General features: G+C 42.7%; 1 protein-coding gene across 1 annotated transcript in view; it reads right to left on the bottom strand.

The window, feature by feature from the left end:
* Positions 1-1,559: 1,559 nt before the first annotated feature.
* The window catches only part of CPEB4 (cytoplasmic polyadenylation element binding protein 4), a 143,140-nt gene continuing 120,318 nt past the window's right edge, over positions 1,560-24,381 (bottom strand). Inside the window, exons 4-8 of the mRNA XM_082257153.1 lie at positions 24,076-24,165; positions 21,647-21,765; positions 16,817-16,931; positions 13,558-13,739; positions 1,560-4,573 (exon numbers count right to left, since the gene is read on the bottom strand). Of these exons, the coding sequence (XP_082113279.1) occupies positions 4,346-4,573; positions 13,558-13,739; positions 16,817-16,931; positions 21,647-21,765; positions 24,076-24,165 (734 nt within the window). The 3' untranslated portion in view covers positions 1,560-4,345. The remainder of the gene's footprint in view (positions 4,574-13,557; positions 13,740-16,816; positions 16,932-21,646; positions 21,766-24,075; positions 24,166-24,381) is intronic.

The following is a 24,381-nucleotide window of genomic DNA, read 5'->3' as shown; positions in this document are numbered from 1 at the left end:
AACGCATGTTCACATAACCCCTCTGTTGTTGGGACTGGTGAACATCAGGACAACAAAGACAGCGATATTGTTTAGAAATGTTAATGCTGAGGGGAAAAGAGGAACAGTTTTCCTTTCTTCACAAAAGCAAAATACCTCAACGTCCTACTCCAACTTAGCTGTCCTTCTGGAAGGTGAAATAGGGACTCTTCAAGAGTTAAGCAGCAGCACTGAAGCAAGTCTTTGGTTTTCACAACCTATGGTGATGAAATAGCATGAAGCAGTACAATCCACTATATGAAAACCAGCTAGATCTGCAATTTTTAAAGAGCTGGTTATTTATAAGAGCCAACACCCGCTTCTCTATGCTAACAGCTAGAATAAACCCACTTAGACTAAATCGCACTGTAAACTGCCATGACAGTCTTAAGAGTTAAACAATGTACACCACAGGCATGCCCTCTAATATACATAATTCAGCGGAGAGCACAAGTTTCAGTTAGAGTGAACTGGCTCTGTCTATGCACACTGCAGGAAGCAATTTTGGTATTTTTATTAATTTTACAAGGAATTTGGAATAAAGTATGAGCCAATGAGTGCCTTGAGTGTTACTGAATTTCGTGATTCCTAGTCAACAGGCACACATTGTGTGCTATTGAATTTTGGGTAAGCCCACAAAATAGCTTACCACAGTGTGTTTAGGTGAAAAACTGACTTAAGCTTGCCATACACTGAGCAAATTTTGTCCAGTTCCTAATGAACTGACTGAAATTGGGAGCTGTAGGTGGCCCCGTCAGCACCCCCTCGTACAGCACCCTTTGATCTGAAAATCAAAGCAGTTAGGTGGCTAGTTGTTGGCCAATTAGATGCAGCCACTTTGAGTATTCTGACAGATGTGGGTGCTGGCTGTCAGAATACAAAAGCCGTCAGGGGACATTCCTCCAGCCACACAGTTTAGTGTGGATGGGGGAATTGATAAAGAGTTCTCTCGTTCTGTCTGAGGTGAATGAGGGAAAGCCTACAGTGTATGGCTAGTTTTAGTCAAATAATAGGCTATGAGTTACTTAGGAAGTTGGAATCTAATTTTCTTTTCATAAATCTTACTTACTGGTCCTAGTTGTTATGCTAGCAATATACTTACATCTATTCCTTAGTTTGTCCATTGCTTAAGGCTTTAGAGGCTAGAAACCACAATTTTGTGGTGGGTAGCAGCAAATTAATGTGCATTACACTTACAGCTTTGCACAATCAATGGAAATAAGGGAAAAGTGTAGTTATACTGTTTAAAGGGTCAGCCCACCCAAAATGTATAGACTTAGGACTTCTGGAAGTCACCACCAGTGGCATCTTTGCCTATGTGCAGTAATCATTTCAAGCAGCTCTTATAAGCCATATTGTATTTTTCATTTTATTTATAGTATAGAAATGTGGCTAATATTTTACTGCAGCAAAACTTGTGAGACTTAAGGATTAAAAAGGGTGAAAATTGCACTGCATGAATCAGGATGATAGGACTCATCCCAAATCCAAAATCTGGATGGACTGGTACTATTACATTGATTTCATTTTTTAGAACACAAAGTAAAATTTATAAAAAAAAAAATAATAATAATCAACTTTATATCCAACAACTATATTATCTTATAACCCAAACCTTACTTTAAGGTTGTTCTTCTGTAGGTATTGGCAAAACTGTCAACTGCTGTTGCTATCTGGCCATTTAAAGGTTAAGGCATCAAAAGATTATCCAGCGGTATAAGCAGCTTAAAGTCTTCAGTGCCAAAAAGCCTGAAAACTAGGTACTAGAAGTTACATTGCCAAATTCTATGTTAGATAGTTTTTAGCGTGCAAAGAGTCTAAACTTCTATAGTTTGCTGCTCACCTGTGAAAAGCAAAGCTGCAAGGGGAATATTAAAGCAAATTTGAGAAATATTGCATTGAGATTCAACTACTGTGTACAAAACAATCAGGGATATTTTGATAGACTGCAGTACAGAACTGGTTCCCAAATTTCCTCCTTGCTAATTATACAGATGACACTCACCTAGATACAATTTTGCCACACTGCCCAAGACATACAAACAATGGAGGTGTGTAAAGTGACTTTATGCTGAAGGAAGCCCTTCTTCAGCCCTTTGACTGCCAAAGGGGCATAATACATCTGCAAGCTTTAACCAGGTAACTATTGTGTGCTGCCACTCTACTCTAAAGGTACCCATGAAAAAGGGCTTCTGATCGTTTCTGTTGTAACAATTAGACCCTTGTTTGATAAGCTGTAATACCCGGCTTACCTATTCATGTTTAGCAGGGGCCCAGCTAAGATTTTCCAACCTTCACAAATCAAGGTTGCCGTGCTCATCTGAGATGTGTTACAAACATCTTTACTGCATACAGATTGTTGCATGAAATCATTCATACTGTGCAAACGATTGACTGGATGTGTGGGTACCTTAAAGGGTCAGTTTATCTAAAACAAAAAATATTCAAGCAATGGGTGGATACTTTGTGTGTTGAATCAGCCAGTGGCAAAATCTGTCCTCCAATACCACAGAGTGAGAAATCGGCACGACAGATAAACACGACAGTAGCACTAAAAAGATATTACAATCCAGTGGGTGATTCAAACCACCTGAACTTACCCAAAACTACTCTAGGGACTGACCCTTAAGGACAGCAAACGGAGTACTGATACAGTAATGGGCTCCTTTTACAGTCCAGACTTGTAAACCAACTCAATAAAACATCTAATGCCATCTTTGAGGTATCTTCCACATGTTTGGTGACACACTGGAGAACAGAAGCTGGCACCCGATGTAAGGTTAAGTAAGTTCCGATTATAGATATAAATTAGTCATCAAAAATAAAAATCTATACATTTGTTCTTTTTCGGAGACATTTCTGCCTTCTGTAACTGAACTTATTTACTTATTTGAGCTTTGGTAGGCTTTTTCTTTTTTGGAGGGGGGAGGTGGCGGTATGGGTTATAACTGACATTGTTGATTTAATTTTTTTATTTTTTTTATTTCAGTGAAAAAATAAATAAGTGCACTCCCCTCAGTAGTAACTTCACTCAACATGTACATTCTTTACGAGCTTAAATGCAAACAGTTTACTGTTAAAATATTTCAGATCCCCAAGGAGATTGAGCCAGTTCACTTATTGTCCAACAAGAACAACAAATACATAACAAAAAATAAAAATAAATCTTGGATAATATTTACGGTATCTGCCATTGCTTAAAGTGCATCACCATCTTTCTCTGGAGTTTTAACATATCTTATATTTTAGAGGAAGAGCAGTGAGTTAGTAAAGTTTGTACATTTTAGTTATAACCTCACTTGTTCTATAATAAAGGTTGGGGAACACCCTATTGTGCCTAATGGGAATTGCCTTTTTTCTAGTAGCCACACAGTCATTCTTAAGAAGCGTACATTTACTCACAACTGACAATGGAATTTTAGCAAAGAAACAACAAGCATTTCACTGTCAACTGTATGTAACTGTAGACTTCTGCAGAAAGAAAGCATAGCTTCAAGAACAACATTTCCTTCACGGCATAACTGATTCTTCAGCAGCCTGTACTGGCATAATGAAACAAACGTCACCATTTTATGTTTGTGCCTTACAATAGGATATTTGTGAAAAAATGTCTAGGATGATGAAGTCACTTTAACTTTGTAAAATCACAGATAATTTGAACTTACAATGCTGTTTATATTTATGTTTACGCACACTGTTTGTGGGTCTTTTGACAACAGGCAACAGCTAACTTTCCAATAAAAGTTAAAAAGAATAATAAAAAAAAAAAAAAAAAAATTAAAAAAACCCGAATAAATAGGAAATAAAAAAAAATCTCCCCCAAGTAAAAAAAAAAGCTGTCTCAAACAGACCAAATAGTGTTATTGTAGTTGTATGGTTACATTAATAGTATTTTTCCATTACATTTTAATAATAATTTAATTAAAATAAAAAATACTATGGTTTTTCTTTTTTTTCCTTGCTTAATATTTTTTAACCATTTTAAGCTCTTTTCTTTGACAAAATAAAAAAATACATTAATAATAATATTAATTAAAATTGTTGCAGTCTCCCTGCTCCCTTGGTTTTCAATGAGGACAGCATGAAACTGGCATGCATCAGAGTGATATTGTTAGGAACAACAAAGGCGTTTCAATACAGTTCTCAATGACACAAGACTCTACAAAATACCTATGGTGTAGGTCATTCTTTCGTTATACTATTGTTAAAATACAGACTACAACAAGAGGACATGCTTTCCTAATGATGGAAGGAGGGAGGGAGATTAAGAGAACAGAAGAGTGCACTTATTTGGATCCTTGGGAAGGAAGTTAAGTATATGGGTCACTCAATTCCAACGGAATGAAATATGCCTTGGGCGATCGCCTCCCTCCTTCACCAGCGGCTTGTGGAACTCCCGCCCTGCACGGGAGTGGATAGCAGCCCAGCAATATTCACAGTAATACTGCAGACAGGTAACATTAGCACAGAAGAATGGAGCAAACTTGCCACTGCAACGAGCTCCTTGACACTCATCACACAACTGGTCGTCCAAGACATATGGCTTCACTTCCACCTGTCAGAATAGAAGAGATCAGAAAAGAAAAAAAAAAAAAAAATGAGCATGGGAAAGAAAACAAAAAAAAAATAATAATTATCAAACGGTAATAACAGGACAGTTTGCCATAAACAAAATTAACGAATTTCATCTTGAGTTGGCTCTGGAAAGAAGAATCAGTGGCTGACATCTTTCATCCCACAGGGCCTGCAGCAGGGAGGTTTCTGACCCAAACTTTAATGTCCGCCTCTAATAATCAGTACAAGGGACTTTCCAATTTTTTTTTAATTTTTTTAATTTTACATCCTTGGCATGGAAAAGCAAAATCACGAGCAGTCGTGTGAATCCCTAACATATATAATCCAGAGGGTGCTTCAACCCATCAACTACAATTCATAACTGATTTATTCGTTTTGGACAGACTAAGCATTTAAAGATAAATGGTCACAATTTGGGTTATGCATAATTATAAGTATTTCATTAACTTAAACCGGTCACATACATTAAAAAACCCTGCAAAAGAATAATGGTAATATACTTACCTGTCACACTGTCCCTGTCTTGGAGCTTTGTTTACTTACAGAGCTACACTGACTGGCGTAGTCTTCAGAATCCAATACTCCTGGGTATGATTGATGCCTGCATCCCCTGACATGTACTACGATTCCCCCCACTCGTCTCTACATTACTACTGTGTCCCTGGGCCAAAGTTAATGGCTTAGTAGCCAGCTAGTGGAACCACAGGGATTTGCATACTAAAGTTGGAGTTTCAGGCTTCACAGATCACCTGAAATTTAAAAGTTGATGTCCAGCCAAATGATTGACTTCATGTTGCACATATTCATACAATAGGGCAGTCTGTGAGGTAGAGCTATTGATAAGGCTAAGCCAATTTAATATCACATGACCTTTGAAAACTATGAATGCCTCAGCAATGGCAGATTTCATATTTGTCTTAGTTCATTTTTTTTTAAAATCAAAACAACTTTATTGCGTACTGAAATACAACAGGAGATATACAACAAGAAAAGGCTGCGAGATAGCCAACATAGAACAAACCAGTCCATAAATCTTGACAGTCAATGCCAGTTCACGAGAATACAGAGCAATTAGTAGAACAATGTACACAGATATGCGATAATTGAAACACAATGCATTAGGAATTACGATGTACAAGTAGTGGAAGAATTTAGCCATTTATCCCACACTTTATGGTATTTCCCCGGGCAACCCCTATTAACATAAATAAGTTTTTTATAGGGGAGAGTGCTGTTGATCTCGCTAATCCACGCCGCCAAGGTAGGCACCGCCTGTTGGATCCAATTTCTGGCCAGCAATTTACGGGCCTGAAACAGGGTCTCCTGCAAGAACTGGGCCACATGCTTGTTAATCTCAACATCTGGAAGGAGTCCCAGTAAACACAATCTAGGGTCGAGTGTCACAGGCGCGCCCATCTGGTCGTGGAGGAACTGGACCACTTGGGCCCAGAACCCCCGCACTCGCGGACACTGCCACAGCAGATGGTCGAATGTGCCAGTCGACAGCAGACACTTGGGGCAATGGGACGCCTGGGTGGGACGAAATTTAGCCATACGTACAGGGGTAAGGTATGTACGGTGAAGGATACATACATGGGTAAAGCGATCCGACATTTTAGGGGAAGCACACTTAGCGCCCATCAGTACATCCTCCCAATCCTCGTCCAGTATCTCTCCCAACAAAGGTTCCCATTTGGGTTTCAACGCATACGCGATCTTGGTGGCCGCGGGCGTAAGCAACATCTCGTACAGAAGGGCAATCAGCTTACAGTGGTCCGCGCCCATGAGGACCCTAGTCAAGTCCAAGGGTTCCACCATCGGACAGTCCACCGGGAACTGGGCCCGCAGCGCGTGAGCGAGCTGCATGTATCGGAAATACATATAAGATGGGAGGGCAAACTCCTGCTTAAGTTGGCTGTATGACTTCACTGCTCCCCGGTGCAATACATGGGAGAGCAGGAAGACACCCCTAGAGATCCAGACACTGGGATCAGGTATCTGTAAAAGTTCTGGTAGAAGTTTATTAAACCACAGCGGCGTATCAGCGTGTAAGGCCTCGCAGCCCATCTTCTGCATCGCCAGATCCCAGACACGTCTATAATTATGCAAGAGACTCCCACGTGGGGAGGACCCGTGGGATCCCTTCACCCCCCGAAGGAGGTCACAGAATGGGTGGGGAACCGGGAAACCAGAGTCCGCACAGACCAAGAGACGGCACCTCAGATTGTCCTGTTTGTCCAAGTGGTAGAAATGGGAAAGCTGAGCCGCCAAGTAGTACAGGGGAAGATCGGGGACCGCGAGACCGCCCAACGAGATCGGGAGGCGGATCGTACGCGACGACAATTTGCGCCTCGCCGATCCCCAGATAAACGAGTTCCAGAGGGCCTCGAGGACCTTAAAGTAGCGGAGTGGTATATAGACCGGGCAATGCCACATAACATACAAAATTTTAGGGAGTAGAATCATCTTGAGGAGACCTATCCGCCCCATCACCCCCAGCGGGAGCTTAGCCCACGCCTGGAGTTTAGCCTTGAACAGGGATATAACCGGTTCAATATTGAGGGAAACGTAGTCCGAAAGATCCCGAGATATATGTATACCCAGGTATTTAATCACGCTGACACGTCGAAGGGGCAAGGAGGCCTGGACAAAGGTAGGGGGAGAGGCATCCATGGGGAGAATCTGGGACTTGTCCCAATTGATACGTAAACCAGAGAACTTACCAAAGTGCTCGATGACCTGCAGAGCCGAAGCCAGGGAAGGACCAGCATCCGATAAATACAAAAGCATATCGTCAGCATACAGGCTAACCTTCTCCACCAGTGGACCAGCACGAAGCCCCTCAATACCCGGATGGGATCGAAGAGCCGCCGCCAACGGTTCCACCGCCAAGGCATAGAGTAGAGGGGAGATAGGGCACCCCTGACGTGTGCCTCTGGAGAGAGGAAACACGTCCGAGGTCCAGCCATTCGCCAGAACCCGTGCCCGAGGGGCATCGTAGAGGATAGTCAGCCACCTGATGAATCGCGGACCAAAGCCAAAGATACGCAGACAATGCCATAGATAATTCCATTCGACAGAATCAAAGGCCTTGGCCGCGTCAAGTGAGACCACCACCCGAGCTCCCAACCGGGCATGCGAGGCCTGTAGATTCATAAATAGACGTCTAGTGTTATAGGCAGTGTTTTTCGTAGGCATAAAGCCCGTCTGATCAGGGTGTATCAACGTCAGGATAACCTTATTTAGACGAATGGCCAAAACTTTTGCAAGGATTTTCACATCAGTCTGTAATAGGGAAATGGGCCTGTACGACTCAGGTTGGAGAGGGTCCTTCCCAGGCTTCGGGATCAAAACAACGAGGGCCTCACGCATAGAGTCAGGAAGGGCAGCGTCCTTAAAAATAGATCGATAGAGGGTCACCAACCTAGGAACAAGGGTAGACGAAAATTGTGTATAGAATTCCACAGGGAGCCCGTCTACGCCTGGAGCTTTGCAACGAGCGAAACTAGCTATAGCCGCCTGCACCTCCTCGGCGGAGATAGGGGCCTCAAGGGCCTCCACCTGAACCGCCGATAACTGAGGGAGGGACAGGTCAGCCAGCAGCCCATCCAGCTCGGAGGTCTCGTACGCCACCGTAGAGGAATAGGTGTCACGAAAAAACGACGCAAACATGCTGGCAACCGTGGCAGCGTCAGAAACCAGGGATCCATCCGGACCCGCTAGGGAAATGACCACCGGAGGGCGGGCATCCAGGTGCGCCAAGTGTGCCAAAAGCCTACCCGGGCGTTCTCCCTGTTCAAATATCCGCTGCTTGGCGAAAAATAATTTATGCCTAGCCCTCTCGTAACTAAGCTGTTCGGCCACCCGCGTCTGCAATTTAAGGCTCGCGAGCGCATCCGGAGTCGGTGCAAGAGCATACTGATCCTCCATAGAGGCCAAGTCCTCCAACACCTGGGCGTATGAAGCTCTAGAGTGACGTTTAAAAGTGGAGATGGCATGGGAAAGTTTCAGCCTCACATGGGACTTGAACGCATCCCACACCGTCAGGACATCCGAGGTACCGTCATTAGTCGCGAAGAACGAGTCCCATTCAGCGTCTAGAGATTCAGTGTCTGGGATTAGGCCAAGCCAGAATGGATTAAGCCGCCAGTTACTGCGCGGTGGCCTGGACAAAACATCCAGGAGCACCCAGTAAGGGGCGTGGTCAGACAGGATACGCGGGCAAAAGCCCGCTGCCTGTAGCTGAGGAGCAAGCTGTGGGGAAATAAAGATGTAATCAATGCGAGACATGGTGGCATGAGCCGCCGAGAAGCAGGAGTAAGCCCTCTTAGTAGGATACAGGTGGCGCCAGGTGTCAATCAGCGAGAACTGGGACATTACCCGACCGAAACGGGTCAGACCATTCGAAGGCCGGGCCGGGAGAGTTGAACTCACCCTATCCAGCTCGGGGTCAATGGTCATATTAAAATCACCCAGCCATACAACAGGCACAGAAGGATGGCGTGCAATAAAGTCTAAACCGGCCCCAAGGACAGCCCCAGAAAATGGGGGAGGCACATAGTAGGCCAGCAACAGAATAGAAGAACCCGCCAGTGTAGCATGTAGAAGAACATAGCGACCCTGAGGGTCGGTCTCCACCGAACAAATAGCAAAAGGGAGGGACTTAGCAACTAATATTGAGACTCCACGGGAGTAGGAACTGTACGTGGCATGATATGTCCACCCCATCCAGGGCTTCCGTAGAGCGCGAACCAAGGAGCCAGTGGCATGGGTTTCAGTTAGAACAACAATATCTGCAGCTTGGGCTTTCAAAAAAGTAAAGAGGGCCGTACGTTTGATTTTGTCCCTAATGCCACGAACATTCCAAACTAGCAATTTCAACGGGGCCATGGAGGTAGGTAAAAAAATGGCACCAGGATAGAAAGGTTCAGTGGAGACCGAGCCTGCAGAGAGGTACAGACTGAGACATGGCAAGAAAACATAGAAAAATGGCAGCATCGCAATATCATAAGGAACAGCACACAATAAACATTCTGTAAATAAACAACCCCAACCCACCCAGCTCTACACCAACCCCAACTTGTGCGAGCATACATCCCCGAACAGAAAAACCCAACAGTACCCACATTGAAACAGAGGGAGCACCAGCTGCAGCGGAGACCCGAAAGGGGCCCGCACACACACAGCCAGGACACCAGACATAGTATAGCAATAAACACAATCAAATTTGCAATCTGGGCACAGCGTAACGAGGGGGCAAACATCCTCTGAAGAGCAAAAGAGTTCCTGTAGTAGTGCCAGCAAGCAGCCCCCACAAGACAGGACATCTGGGGGGCCGAGCCGGCGGAGCAAAACAAAGGGAGAGCATACGGCAGTCTGTAAAAATATTTCCACGGTGCACATGGTGAATAAACGGTGTCCAGAACAGGGGGAGAAGGAAGAACAGGGGGGGGGGGGGGGGACAGAGTGTCACAAAAAGGAGGGCAAATCCGCAGCAGTTCCTCACGGCTTGAGTAGGGATGGATGGAGCAGGGGATCAGGGTCAACAGTGACGGAGGGGCAGTATAAAAAATAGGTGGCTCACAGGGCAAATATGGGCAGTAAGGTGGGCACAGCAGGAAAGGTGACTGCGGACAAAAGTGTACTCACGCACTAGGCAGGTCTCAGTCTATCCAACCATGCCACAGCCTCTTCAGGATCCTCGAAAAAATGCACCCGGTCCTCGTCCACCACACGGAGCCTGGCAGGGAACAACATAGCATATTTCAGGTTTTGGGCGCGCAATCTCCGCTTGATATCTGTAAACTTGCCTCTGCGACGCTGGACCTCTGCAGAAAAATCCGGGAATGCGAGCACCTGGCTGTTGAGGTGGGGAATGTTGCCCTTATCCCGGGCCAAACGTAAGATGGCATCCCGGTCCCGGTAGTTGAGGAATTTAGCTATGAACACCCTGGCGGGCGCTCCCGGAGGTGGCGACTTGGATGGCACCCGATGAGCCCGTTCAACCACGAAGGATTGGGAGAATGCTTCCCGGCCATAGGTGGTCACCAGGAGATCCTCAAGGAACGTGGCAGGGGAGGCCCCCTCAGCACCCTCAGGCAGGCCCACGAAGCGCAAGTTGTTTCGGCGCATCCGATTCTCAAGATCGTTCTGCTTAGAGAGCAACAAGGATATATGGCGTTCTGCCTGGTCAGAGGAGGCCTGCAGGGGGGGGACCGCATCCTCCATGCGGCCTAAGCGGTGCTCGGTTTCGGACACCCGGTCTCGCAGTTTCTGGAAATCCTGACGGAGGAGGGAAACATCAATTTTAACTTCCTCTATGCGAGCCGTCAGGGTCGCCTGGCAGGTGGATATGGCGTCAAGCACTTGTGCCAGATCAGCCGTGGATGCAGCCGGAGCGGTGGATGAGGCCGCGCCATTTTCCAGCGGGGCCTCCTTGTCCTTGTGCCGGAATTTGTCCAGCTTCGCAGCGGCCTCCGACTTCTGCCGGGGGGGAGACATACCACCGCGGGATCCGGGAGCAGGTAGGGGTCAGGAAGAGATGAGTTCTGGACTCAGCGATGAATCAGGATCGATAATTCAGGATAATGCCGGAGGAGCTCTCGTGCAATGCGACCTACTCCATTGCTCTCCAGGCCACGCCCCCTGGGGTCTTAGTTCATTTTTAAGGTAATTTGTAACGAAACTAAAACATCTGTTTGAAAAGCCTCTGGAACCATGGAAGTTTTTAAGTTGTGCATCCAAATGAGTGTTCTGATATAGTTGTCCAACAGCAAAACAATATCTATGTATAACTTGTCATACTAGTGTGGCTTTTTCAATGCCAACTACTCTGCAGCCCAAACACTTGTTAGCAATTTTCTGATGGTCAGAAGACAAAACACCCGTTTGTAAAGCTTAACAGCAACAGTAAATGTACAATGGGTTAAGCCGTATGGAACCTTATGGAAAATCAGCTTTTGCTCAAAAAAAAAAAAAAAAAATACAAGAGACTGAGGAGTCTGTAGTAACCTACCAACCACAATTTAGAATGTTTCCCAATTTGGAGCAGCTAAGCAATCCAATCTTGGATGGAAATCGGTAATGCATTGCTTCAGTTGACCAAACAAAAGATGGCAGACTGCTGTGGCCCATTCAATTCCATATGGTCTTTTGACAGGGAACGCTTCAAAAATTGTTACATCCACAATTGGCCAAATTGTGCAAACACATGCAGACTCCAAACCCATTAAGCACAACTGCAACTCAGGTAAGACTGAACCTATAAGAACAGATATATAGGTAAAACTACTCTGGACATTGCTCATCATGGCTTTACTATCTTATGATTATCCATACTATTCTGTGCTCCCATTCTGCCCTCTTGATTCAAGTCAGTAAGGTAATGAAGATAGGATCCAGATCACAAAGTCAGAATCTGCAAGAACAATTCAGCAGAGGCATTTCCCACTCTCAAATGTTATGGGTTCCATTTAGGAGAGGGTAGAGAAATTTCCCAATTTACTATAGTATAGTATGTAGCATTTTCAGCATAATGGCCTAATATGAGAAGTGCTGCAACAAAAGGAATATTTAGGAGTCTTCCCTACATGTATGCCAAAATTCCATTAGAGGCATTTTAGTGACTGCCTGACAGATATAGGCACAAAGATAATAAGTTGATGGCGGGGGGTTAGGGTCCAGGGAGAAAGCTATTAGCATTATAATGTACTCATAGTTAAAAATACAGTATATGAAATATGCAGTCACTGAACAATTCCTGTACATGTCCTGCACAGTCTCTCTCACAGGGCTTATATTTAGTTCAGAACTGTTTCTTTCGTCATTCAAATCAGCAACTACCTCACATTAGAGTCTGTACATAGGATGGTCATTGGAAATATCAAATCACTGGAGATATCTGCATATACTGATTAACATTCTTAACACTCATTATTTACTCCCTAAACAGCCTGATAGTTTTCTGATCTTCACAACCAATACTTAAAAGGGCACCCTTAGACATTTGCTTTTCCTATATTTTACTTTTTTCCATTTCTGCCTACACAGATGGAGAAGAGATGAAGGACATGAGGTGGATAACCTTTAATACCCATGCTTTGTGTAATCACAGCCTTTCTGTACAGATATCATGTAGATAACAAAGTAGGTCTAAACCCTTCATAAATAACCAGCCTTGCCCTTCATTGCACTTAAAACTTGTATGCTTAATAAATAATTCAACCTTTTACAAGCATTCAATGCAGTCTTAAAGCTGAATTATGAATGTTTTTTTTTTTTTTTTTTTTAATACACTTACAATAAGAATTGAATGCTCATAATACTTACCTTAATCTCCCAAAGCGTTCACACTCTGAGGTCATCAAGTACATTATCAGTGAAGATGCCGATGGCCTGTCCACAACCTGGTGCTAAGGAGAGAAGTGAGTGCTGGTTGCTGGGGATTGAGGAATAAGGTATTACAACCTATTCCTCTACCTTTAGACTTAATGAGCAGTTAATTCTTACAGTGCGAGGTCCTCCGCTGCAAGGGAATTTTTAAAATAAAAGTCCCAGGGCTCAGTTTTAAATATTTTAGTTGAATTAAAAAAAAAAAAAAAAAAACAATTAAGATAATGATATCACCAGACTTCAGCACCTGGCTCCATGAAGTAGCCCAGGGAGCATCAAAATCCTTTTTAGATTTACAACAGAACTGAGAAAAAGATGTGCATATTGGGAGCCCAAAAGCTGAGGCTGAAGGAAGCAGTGTAGTAACTGCAGACACGGGGAACTAAAGAAAACAGCTGATGCCCAGTGGTGCATCAAGGCCACAAGAGATCAGTTGTTTCTAGTACAGCGTCTGCCTTTTCTCCTTCTATGAAAGAAAAACAGAACCTAAGCGATAAGGCCCTAAAACCTGTGAAGAAATCCCAACATTCTCTACATTTAGATCTGTACAAGAAATATAAAAATGTAGCTCACCCGCTTATCGATCTCTCCGTGCTGCAGTTGAACAAAGCGGGCACTGATAGCAGCTATATAACTCTGTTGATTGGAAAAGGCAACACGCCCTGCTCCTTTTGGGTATTTCAGCTCAGGGTCTGTGTCTATGCCAGCATAGCATACTCCTCCATATAGGCGGTCCATTATCATTGCCAACTCCACTGTAACAAAAAGCAACATACATAAGATGCTTTATAGTGTAAACCTTAAAGTAGAACTAAAGGCAAAAAACTTTTTTTTTTTTCATATTGAATAGAGTAAGGGTGGGTTATAAACCTTATCTTTTAATGTCATTTGTGTCCCATTGTGGAGATTTCCCTTCACTCCCTGTCCCATAGGCAAACTGGAAGTGATAGGAAATCCCTTCAAAATGAGGGCATCTCTGGTTATCACCAGGGTCAATGGAACCAGTGTCCCCATTGGAAGATTTCTCCTCTATTCATGTTCTGGTGAAAACCCAAAATTTGGGATTTTCTTCTATTTTCAGTGATAATGGTAAACCAGGCAAATAAAGAGGATGAATCTCCCCAATGGGGGAACAGATCAATAAAAGCCTGACAAGTGTTCTAATCCCCCTCCACTAAAAGTTTTTCCTTTAGTTATAATTTAAAAAGGATAAGGTCACCTTTGGGAACATGTTACATGTTCTACTCATTTTTAGGGTCGAACATGTAACATGTTCCTGCTTTTGCAGCCTCTTCCTGATAACGCATCTAACTGTGACAGCGGGTCAGGAATCTTCTCCCGCCACCCACTGTCACAATTTGCCACACGGCCACGTCATTCATTCAAGTCTGGTTCAAACCTATGCAGGTTGTGGTTGATGCAATTTCCGGGTGTAATTTTTCACACGCATTTTTTACGCCTTTTTGAGGTTTTTTTTGCATTTTTGGGAGGGGTGTTTTTTCTTGCAGGAGATACCAGCAAAAACCCTTAAAAAACGCAAGCACTACATTTTTTTATGCGTTTACATTGAAATCTATGGAAACAGACATGAAACCTGCTGCAGGATAAATAGTCCCTGACCCTTTCCAAAATATGCACCAGGTGACAATGAACAGATGTGAACAAGACCCATAAGAAACCATGGTAAATGGACTGTAGTGCATTTCTGTAAAATTAAAAAGCACTGAAAAACACATAGGTGTGAAGCCGGCCTCACAGCATTCTGTAAATAAATGAACTACAAGCACTAACAGCCTTTGCAGCTGACGTCTTGTAGTTCTCAATGAACGACCAGGGCACTGGTGAGTGCTCTAGTAGTTCATGGATTCTTCCCGTCATTCAGTAACTGCCTGCCTGTAAGAGGTTAAGAGGTACAGGAAGACAGCTACACAGTCTGCAGTAGCAGGTGATTGCACCCATGATCTCTGGTGCAATGCTTTACAGGCGCCTAAATAAAAAAAAAAAAAAATGCACCTTCCTTTTACCTGCAAAAAATGCGCATTTAATTTTTTTTTTTTGAAGGGTGAACTTATCCTTTACCTTTAGGACATTTAACTTGCTAAAGCACTGTGTATCAGAAACAATTGCCTTTCTCAAGCCAGAGTCAAAACATAACCTTCCTTTCCCTCTACCTGTTCTGTTCTAAATTATTGTAATCTGAATTTTTTTAAAAATGTGTTAGGGCGCTGCTTCAACAATACTGTAGCCAATATATAGGGCAATATCAGAATGTTTAGGCATTGCTAGTGTAGTTTACAGTCAGGATCCACCCAACTGCCTGGACTGGCAGCTGGCTCAGCGTCTCAGTGGGCTGCTTGGACACAGAGTCAGCCGCTCCCGCCTCTTCCACAGCCCAGTGCTCCAGTGAGTGCAGAGAGCAGAGAGACGGTGATCGACTGCTGCAAGCTGAAAGCAGAGAACTGAGCGATGGTCTTTGGTCACTCAGTTCTCAGTCTTAGAGGTGGCAGGGACAGCTGCAGCTGGGATCAGAGCTGCAGGCATCTAGATAAGTAGGATAGTTTATTTTTTTTTTTTTTTAAGAAGCCATTCTTCTTTAACCGTCTTTATTTGCCTATTACAGTGTCAGTCTGTTGAAAGCAGATCAAGCAATGTAAAAATACTGCCATATTAGCTAAATGGCCGAAATACAGCTTGGTGCAAGATTCCACTCACCAGCCTCACCTAGAAAGAGGCTGCAGGGCTGTGTAAATGTGTGGTCTTCTCTAAACTAAAAACAGAGCCACCTGTATGAATGTATCCATCCATTTAGTACACTCAATCTATACCCAATTACTAAAACTCATAAAAGCTTTAACATGATTTATTTTGAAAAGTTTTTTTTTCAAACATTAAATCTGCAGCTTTTAAACAATACCATTATCAGTATATATTCCGCTATTAAGATCCTCATAGGCTCTTCTTGTTATAGCATGATGATGCTTTGTCTGCGTCTACCAGCTATGTGTTTAATGTAGTCCCCTTGCCACATGCACCCCTGCTGAAGACGTGAAGCGGCCTTGCCAACATACACTGCACTGGCATGGTCCACTGCTGTCTATGTCAGGAGGACAGTCAATGACAATGATGCGCAGTCAATGTCAGAGCCAACGCATACAGACATGAAATGGCTGAACGAGGAAGAAGGAGATCAGCAGCACTGAGATGCAACAAAAGAAAAAAAATTTCCTGACAAATTCTAGCGCTAGGTCTTCCTGGTCTCCGGGTCACATTGCCCTTATGTTTGCAACTGCATTGCACATTTGTGCTGATCAAGGAACAACAGGTGCAGACCTTCTAATTATCTCCAATGCAGAAGAAACGAGTGCTGCCCACTGCCTGACTATTTTCAAACTCCAACAATTCTTGTTACACGCCTCTAACAAAGTTACATCGATCTGTGAAATTAACTGGATCAATTTCCTCCCTGAATTAATAATGGAGCTTTAGAAAGAAAGAAAATACCCTGCTGAAATATTTAAGTGGAGTTCAGTGCATGGCTACATAGGTTTAATCCATTGCAGTGTCAGTCACCATGTAGAGATCAGTTACTGGATTGCACATACAACCTTGACTCTGCAAAAGGGTAGACCAAGTAAAGCATGCATCAGCTAAACTATGCATGAATAGGTCAGATCTTTCCATCTTCTCAGTGAGAATCAACATCTGTTTGATTATCTGTCTGGGGAAACCTGTCACTCTAAAGACTGAAACTAAAGGACAATCAAATGATACTTTAATATATTCAGATAGACAATATGTTAAAAAAAAAAACAAAAAAAAAAAAACACATTACCAGCTCGAAGAGGCCTAGGGACACCGCCAACAAAAATGGTCTTCCTTGGGTCGAGAGGTTGTGAGCCATCCATCACAAAGTCACTGTCACTGAGATTCCAGGGCCGGATTTGAACCTATTAAATAGCATGATAAAAATTCCATAAGGTCAACATAAGAAACAGCCTATTTTGTGTGGTGCAGGATTAAAGAATCCACACTTTTGTGGAGACCATACGTTTTTGCAAGGCCACAAAGAAAATCATTGTTTCCATGTGTCCTGTTCACACTTGAAAGCAGCCTTCGGATGAGCTGTGGTGCGGAATTCTGCAATGTCTGCATTTTTCCATCTCGTAGCATTTCAATAAAGTTAAAAAAAAAACAAAAAAAACACAACAGTCACAGGTTTTAAAAGCACATGGCACTGCTGGCCAGAACCAAGAGGTCCTTCAATGTGATGTTTTGCCACCCAGGAAATGTGAACCAGCCCTAATGCAGTCTGGTCTACTGATCAGGAACAGCTAGAACATACAAGGTAAGAACAAGGGCTTTAAACTATCCTGCATTATATCCTAATTTTTAAAGTAGGAAAAAAAAAAAAAACCCTGCCCGTGCATCCAGGAGCAGCAGAGTTTGGGCAGAACAAAGGCTTGTAAATTGTTTATTTTAGCCAATGAAATGAATTAACGCCCAAACGTTGAACGTGTTACACACTTTTACAAGTGTCAGGTGTATTTTTTGTCAAAATGCTGCTGCCAGGAGGAAGGCTTCTAGGAGAGTTTAGAAAACGCCCAGTGTGCATGAGGCCTAAAGCATATCTAAAGCACTGTTAAACCTTTTTTTAAAGTTTTGGATAGAGTGGGGAAGGGTTTAAACCTCAGTTTTTTTCTGTATCTCATTAAGGAGCTTTCTCTTCATATTCTGCCCATAGATGCAAAAAGAAATGAGGAAATTTCCCCAAATCAGGGAAATCCTCACAGACCTTTAGTTTTAGACAATGAATAAATAGGACAAAGAGAGCAATAAAGACATGAGTTAAAGAAAAAAAAAAAGTTTTGGTTTCAGATGCACGTTAAAAATGAACATGTGCTCTGTCCAGGAAATTGGCTCTCCCACAGAATAAAAATAAAAAAAGACCTGGGTATGCAAAAAGGTAATCTGTTTAAAGCCTAATCAGGTCTAAGGATTCTCTCCTCATCTTCCCATTCTCTTCATTGTGGGAGGATACTTATTCTCAATACAGGTGCCCTTTATAGACTAGACTCTCAACCCCTATGATTTTGGGTACAATTTGCTAGTGTCAGGATTGTATCTGTATGGAACAGCCAAGTACCCATCCAGCGCAGGTAGTCTGGCTCGTCACGGTATCTCTGGCTTTTGCTTATTGCATCATGTGTGTATATTGTGTTGCTAACTTTATATGTAAAACATTGCAAAAAAGGAAGCTGGGAGCAATGTAGAATAAAACAAGCCATAGTATAAGGAAATAAGACTCCCAGGGATATAAAGAGGTGTGTTTTAGGCTCAGGCAGGTAAGTAGAGGACACAGAGGTAAAATATACACTTTACACATGTATCTCTCACGCCCACATCTATGTTTTCCGAGTCCTGGTTCACACATATGTGATGCGGGAACCCTGTGAATCCACTGCGGGTTCTCGCATCGCATTCAACTCACAGACAGTTCAAACTGCCATATGCGAATCGTTGGGGGTTTCAATACAAAGTTAACGACACCCCCAGATCAGTTCACATATCGCAGTGCAAACGGTCAGTTTGGACATACATCGGATCGCATAGGTGTGAACAGCAATGTGATCTGATTATGGTGCAGACCCAAAAAAGGGTCCTGTGCGAGTTGTGTCCGAATGCAAATTCAGCCATACAATTTGTATGGCTGAATTTACATCGCACAGACATTGCATGCGATTTGCAGAGCAGTGCACTGCGAATCAAATGCGAAGTCTGTTATCGCATATATGTGAACCAGCGCAGAATCTTCATTGCATTTTTCCTTAAGGCTTGGTTCACACTATTGCGGCTTGTGTTTTCTTGGGCACGGCAGCCCATTCATTTGAATAGGCTGCTGTGCCCAGATTTTCCGCAGAAAAAAGGTGCATGCCTTTTTGACCATGTGATTTCCTTGTGGTTCCTGCAAAAGCCCTGCAGGCTGAGATCCGGTAAGAGCAGGTGGGTGCGGGAACAAGTGCAATTCTTGCACCCGCAATCAGCCCGCAGAGTGCAAGCAAGTGTGACTGAGCATAAAGGCTGACAGTTTTTAATTGTGTTAAATTTAATTTAAACATCAGTATTTCTCCAGAGCGTCTTCCGCCCTCTGAAACACTACCCCAATCTGTCTGGCTATCCCCCTTTAGGCACAACACAAAAGGTCAACGATGCTCACAGGTGAGCCAGCCCCAATGGCATGATCTCCTTACTGCAGGGTGCTCGCCTAGTCACAGCTGAAACAGTAATGAAAGAAGAGTGCGGATGGCTACACATCAAAAAACAGATCCAAATACCTTTATTCGCATAAAACCATGATCATCATGAAGAGCGCCACATGTGCAAGCAAGGGAGGACCGGCTCCCTTGCTTGTACATGTAGTGCTCTTCATGTTCTTCGTGGATTTATGCGAATAAAGGTATTTGGATCTAAGTTTGGTGTGCAGCCATCTGGACTTTCCTTTCAGGTGATACCTGCAGGTGGCACGTAATGTTATTAGATCCATAGAGTGATCCTGCTAGTATTCCACCACTAGATGTCCTCGATAAGCATGTCTCCAAAATGGGTTTCCTCAGCTCTATCCCTGGCTGGTAAGCTCAAGGGTCCTACGGATCACTTATCTCGGTGTTTTCATGTAGAGGTATGAAAGGAAACTCCCATGGTGTAGTAAAATCATTCATTTAATAGATCCAAACATAAAAACTTACAATCATAGATATACATGTCCAGCAGTGGCTTAGGCTTAACGCCCGTGATGGTGCCGGCGTCACCTACGGTATTTTCAGTCCACGCTCTACGCGTTACGTCACAATCACGTGACTTCTTCAGGGAAGAGCTGGGGGAAGCTATTTTGGAGACGTACTTATCGAGGACATCTAGTGGTGGAATAATAGTAGGACCACTCTATGGATCTAATAACATTACGTGCCAAATTCAAGTGCATTTGAGGTGAGCTGCTAAAGAGCACAGTGGCTTTCAACTAGGGATCGACCGATTATCGGGGGCCGATATGCACTTTCCCCGATATATCGTGATCGGCCCCTGAGGTTACCGATATTGCCAATATTTCGGGAAAGTGCTTGTACTGGAGTGATGCCTGCAGCTAGAGGCATCACCCTGGTACCGGCGTCCATTGCCGACGGTCGGCTGTCTTGTAATGACAACCGATGTGGCTAAGAAGCCGCTCGGCTGTCACTTCAAGGAGCGGGACGTCCCGCCCCTCCCGCTGCATTTTGCAGCTCGCCCGGGTCTCCCGTCCCACCGGGAAACCTGGGCAACCAGCCTGCACGGCCGCCGAAGAGAAGACCCGATCAAAGCCGCATTCGGCTCTGATCGGGTCTCCATGTAAAAACCGGAAGTGATGTCATGGCATCACTTCTGGGTACTCTGCGCCAAATTTATAAAAATTACAGCATTCAAAACAGCCAAACTTGGCTTTTTTAATGCTTTTAAGTGCAGAGGAGGGGTTTGGGGTCTTTTAGACCCCCAAATCCCTCCACAAGAGTACCTGTCAAAAAATAAAAAAAAATTTAATGTATGAAAATATCGGCCGATACTGATATGCGATGACCAAAATATCGGTATCGGCAAAGAAAAAAAAATTATATCAGTCGATCACTACTTTCAACACTGGTGAAGGGACACATGCCAGCACATACTAAAGACTATTATTTTCGATGCATTATTGCTATACGTTTTATTGAAGATCACAGAAAAGCTTGTTCTTTTGCATGTGTGCACTTTTCTTTATACCAAGTGGCACACCATCTACCTCAAAGAATAGATTTATACTTGTTTTAAATGTTTTATTTTTTTTGTTGCACATTGTATCCCCATTCTTTACTATGCACTTTTAAGATAGTTTACACGTTATGTTTAAACTAATTATTATTTATTTTGCTTATTAGTTTCTCACTGGTATATATTTTTTCAAGGTTACTTATTTGATCAGCTTTTTAGGTGTAGCGCTACAGTGGTTTTATTATTTTCATACCCATATCGCCAAGGATAAGCGTTCATGTGTTACCAACAATCCTATACTAATCAGATATTACTAGATCTCATCTAATTTTTTCATCTTTTCACCTCTACATATATTGATAGCGCGAGAGTCCTCTATAATGATTAATTGTTGCTGTATTGTCTCCCTTTATATTGTAAAGCGCTGAGCAAACTGGTGGCACTATACAAATCCTGTATTACAATAATAACTATTATCAATATCCCCAGAAGTATTTACATACATCAGGAACTGTACATAAAACACTTGAAAACAGATATTTCTTTTTTGTGTGCAAGATACTACTTTTTATCTATACTGTAGAAAACAGTAGGCATTACAACTAATAAGCTCATCACAAGCAGAACATCGAATAGACTTTGAAGGCTAGCCTCATCGTGCAATGAAGAGGATCTTGTGAAGTGTGCTTGAAGCTGTCAAGCACACTACAAGGTAGGACGTTCCACCCAGTTAAAGCTTTCAAGTTCCCAGGTAAACACTGGTGGTGTTTGAAATGAAGATTTCTTTAGTGAACTCAGCCATTTAGGTGGTACTTTTACTTCAAACTCAGCTGGTGCAAGTGACTACAAAGAAAAAAAGATGACAGTCTGTACAATGAATACTCACAGGCTTGTCTTTAATGGTAGGGCTCGACACACAGAGATAGAGCTTACTATCCTCTTCAATGCAAGCATCAATCAAAGCCTGCACAGAACTTTCGTCTTGAAACAGTAGAAATGCATAGCCTGGATTAAAAGGGAAATATTAACTTTAACCTCCAAACAACAACTCTGTATTTTTAGCAAACTGCATTAAAGACAGTACAGTGCACGCCAAACAGCTTTTTAAATCTTATATACGAGTGCTGCAGTGATTCACAATAGATTGGAGCTGTTCTTTTTCCATAAATCATAGAAATCGTCAGCATATCATATGCTCAAAACATGAGCAATTTATTTTTTCCCAAAAACATTTTAAAAACATGAGAAATTTAATTTATTGGTCACATAACAAGCAGTGCAACATTTCGGAGCTCTAACCAGTTTCCTCCTCAAACAGTGATGCCACTGTTTGCAGAGGAAGAAGCTGCTTAGAGCCCATGTCTGGGCATACGATCTGCTATTTCAACAATTCTATACCCCAACAAAGTCCTACAACGTACATCAGCGGTTGACGCGTTTCACGGAGTCTTCCGCTTAGTCTTAACCATCCATGGTTACGACTAAGCGGAAGACTCCGTGAAACGCGTCAACCGCCGTGCTCCCCTTTTCCCCCCCATGTCTCCGACTGTTTTGGTTTCATCTTGGATGATTTTATTTTTTTTGCCTGCAAAATAAATTTGGATTTTAACTTTTTGCATCTTCAACCGGTTGTGCGGCTTTTTGTGCTCTTCCATTTGCTGATCGCTGCTCAGCCATTCACAGGAAGCCTTGTATTTCATCAATGAATACAGGGCTTAGGTGGTGAGGTGGGCAGATGACATTTGATTCTCCACTTTAGCCATTCAGAGGAAGCCTTGTACTCATTGATGAAATACAAAGCTTCATATCAATGGCTGAGCAGCGATCAGCCCGACTTGATTTTAGAAGTCCCCATCCTGCTGCTGGAAAACAGCACTGCATACAGTATGTAGCTCAGTCTAGACACAGTTTTTACAGCACTTCAAGTAGGCACATGTGTTCGTGAAGTAAACTGCTTGGTCCAAACAGACTATTTAAAAATCACATGTAACCTGGAGCTGCGTTTAAAACCTGAACTCCAGGCATAAAAATGTGTATCTAATATATTACACAACAGCTAAATCCACTTTGTGTGCATCACATGCAACCCCGTCTATCCAAGAAAGTAGAAGTGATATTATTTCTGCTGCAAATAGATTGTGCAGAAAGCAGAGTTGTGGGAGGGGGCCAGCAGTTTCACCCATTACAGGCTGCCTGTACAAAACTACAGGAGGGGGCAGATACAAGTCCAGTCACCCGGCACAATGAGATTGAGCAACAATGACCAGTCTTTATTACAGGAAGCTCCTGCACAGAGGCAATGATTAATGACAGATCTGAGATATACACAATGCACACCAAAATTTGAATACGAATATACATATGCCTTTTGTATTTAGACAATGATTGCCCATCCCAAAGTTCAGCTTTAAAGCAGTATTAAACCCAAAAGCAAACATTTATTATATTGCATCTTTCCAACGGTGTTCCCTTCATTACTTTCCCTTTTTAGCCTTTTTTTTTTATCTGGTGATCAAGCCAGCAAGTCTGCTGTTTTTTTCAAAAGCACAAGCTCTCCAGCATAATGTATTAGTTTACATGAATAGGACAAACCACCTTACACTGACAGCGGTAATTAAAATTATCAGCTTTTATTCATTCATGTAAAACCTTTATCCCAAAACGGAAAAAAAAAAAATGTTTGCTGTAACAGATTAGAAAGGGTGAGCTGTTTTGCTGTGCCCTCTTGTGCTCATTCATCCAGAGTTGTCTCTCACTAATACAGGAGGCGTGTTACTGGCCAGATCACCAGGTGAAAAAGCCAAAGAAAAGAAAATGGATGCAGCCACTAAATCTAATGATGGATAAATAAAAGTATACATTTTTGGTTTTGGGTTTAATACAGTCAGAAAAACATGCAGTCAAAGGGAAGGATATAGGCAACTAAAATTACATGTTAGGTTTGGCTCTGCCTATAAAGCCTTACTATTGAGCCTTTTATTTAGTGACTTGTATTATTGACCAAAAGGAAGTATTGTGGCATTGAGCCAAGTTCCATATTTACAGGAAAATTTACAGATTTTGGATCTACCGATCAACTTGCCATGCGGCTTTTACAGAAGGGAATTGCTACATTTGCATTTTGACCTGCACATGCTCAGTTGGAACTAGTACGGTTTTTCGTACGTCTTATGCCATTACCTAGTTACATAGTTACATATAACCTCTGGCAGGCTATACCCTTATACACAAATATATTGTAAAACTCACAAAAGCACCAATAAATCTTGAAAAAATTAGCTCAACACCAGTCACTGGTCACTATATTTAGCTTACCTTTGGGAGGAAAGTAAGATTTGCTTTCTGCTTTGTGTGGCCAATCAACAATCAAAGGGCCAAACCGACGAAAACTAGCAGTGATTTCATCTGAAAAAAAAAAACCATAAACATTATCAAGTACAACCACGACACATTCCCAAAGCTAAAATGAATACTTGTATATATAGTATTTACAAAGCAACCGTATGCCATTAACCGCTTAAAGATTGTGCCTATTTCTGACATTTGTTGTTTACAAGTTAAAATCTGTATTTTCGTGCTAGAAAATTACAGAACCCCAAAACACACATATATATATATTTT

The sequence above is a fragment of the Pelophylax lessonae genome (assembly GCF_965119305.1).
Source record: "Pelophylax lessonae genome assembly, chromosome: 4".
Lineage (NCBI taxonomy): Eukaryota > Metazoa > Chordata > Amphibia > Anura > Ranidae > Pelophylax > Pelophylax lessonae.
This window is presented reverse-complemented; position numbering and strand designations above follow the sequence as displayed.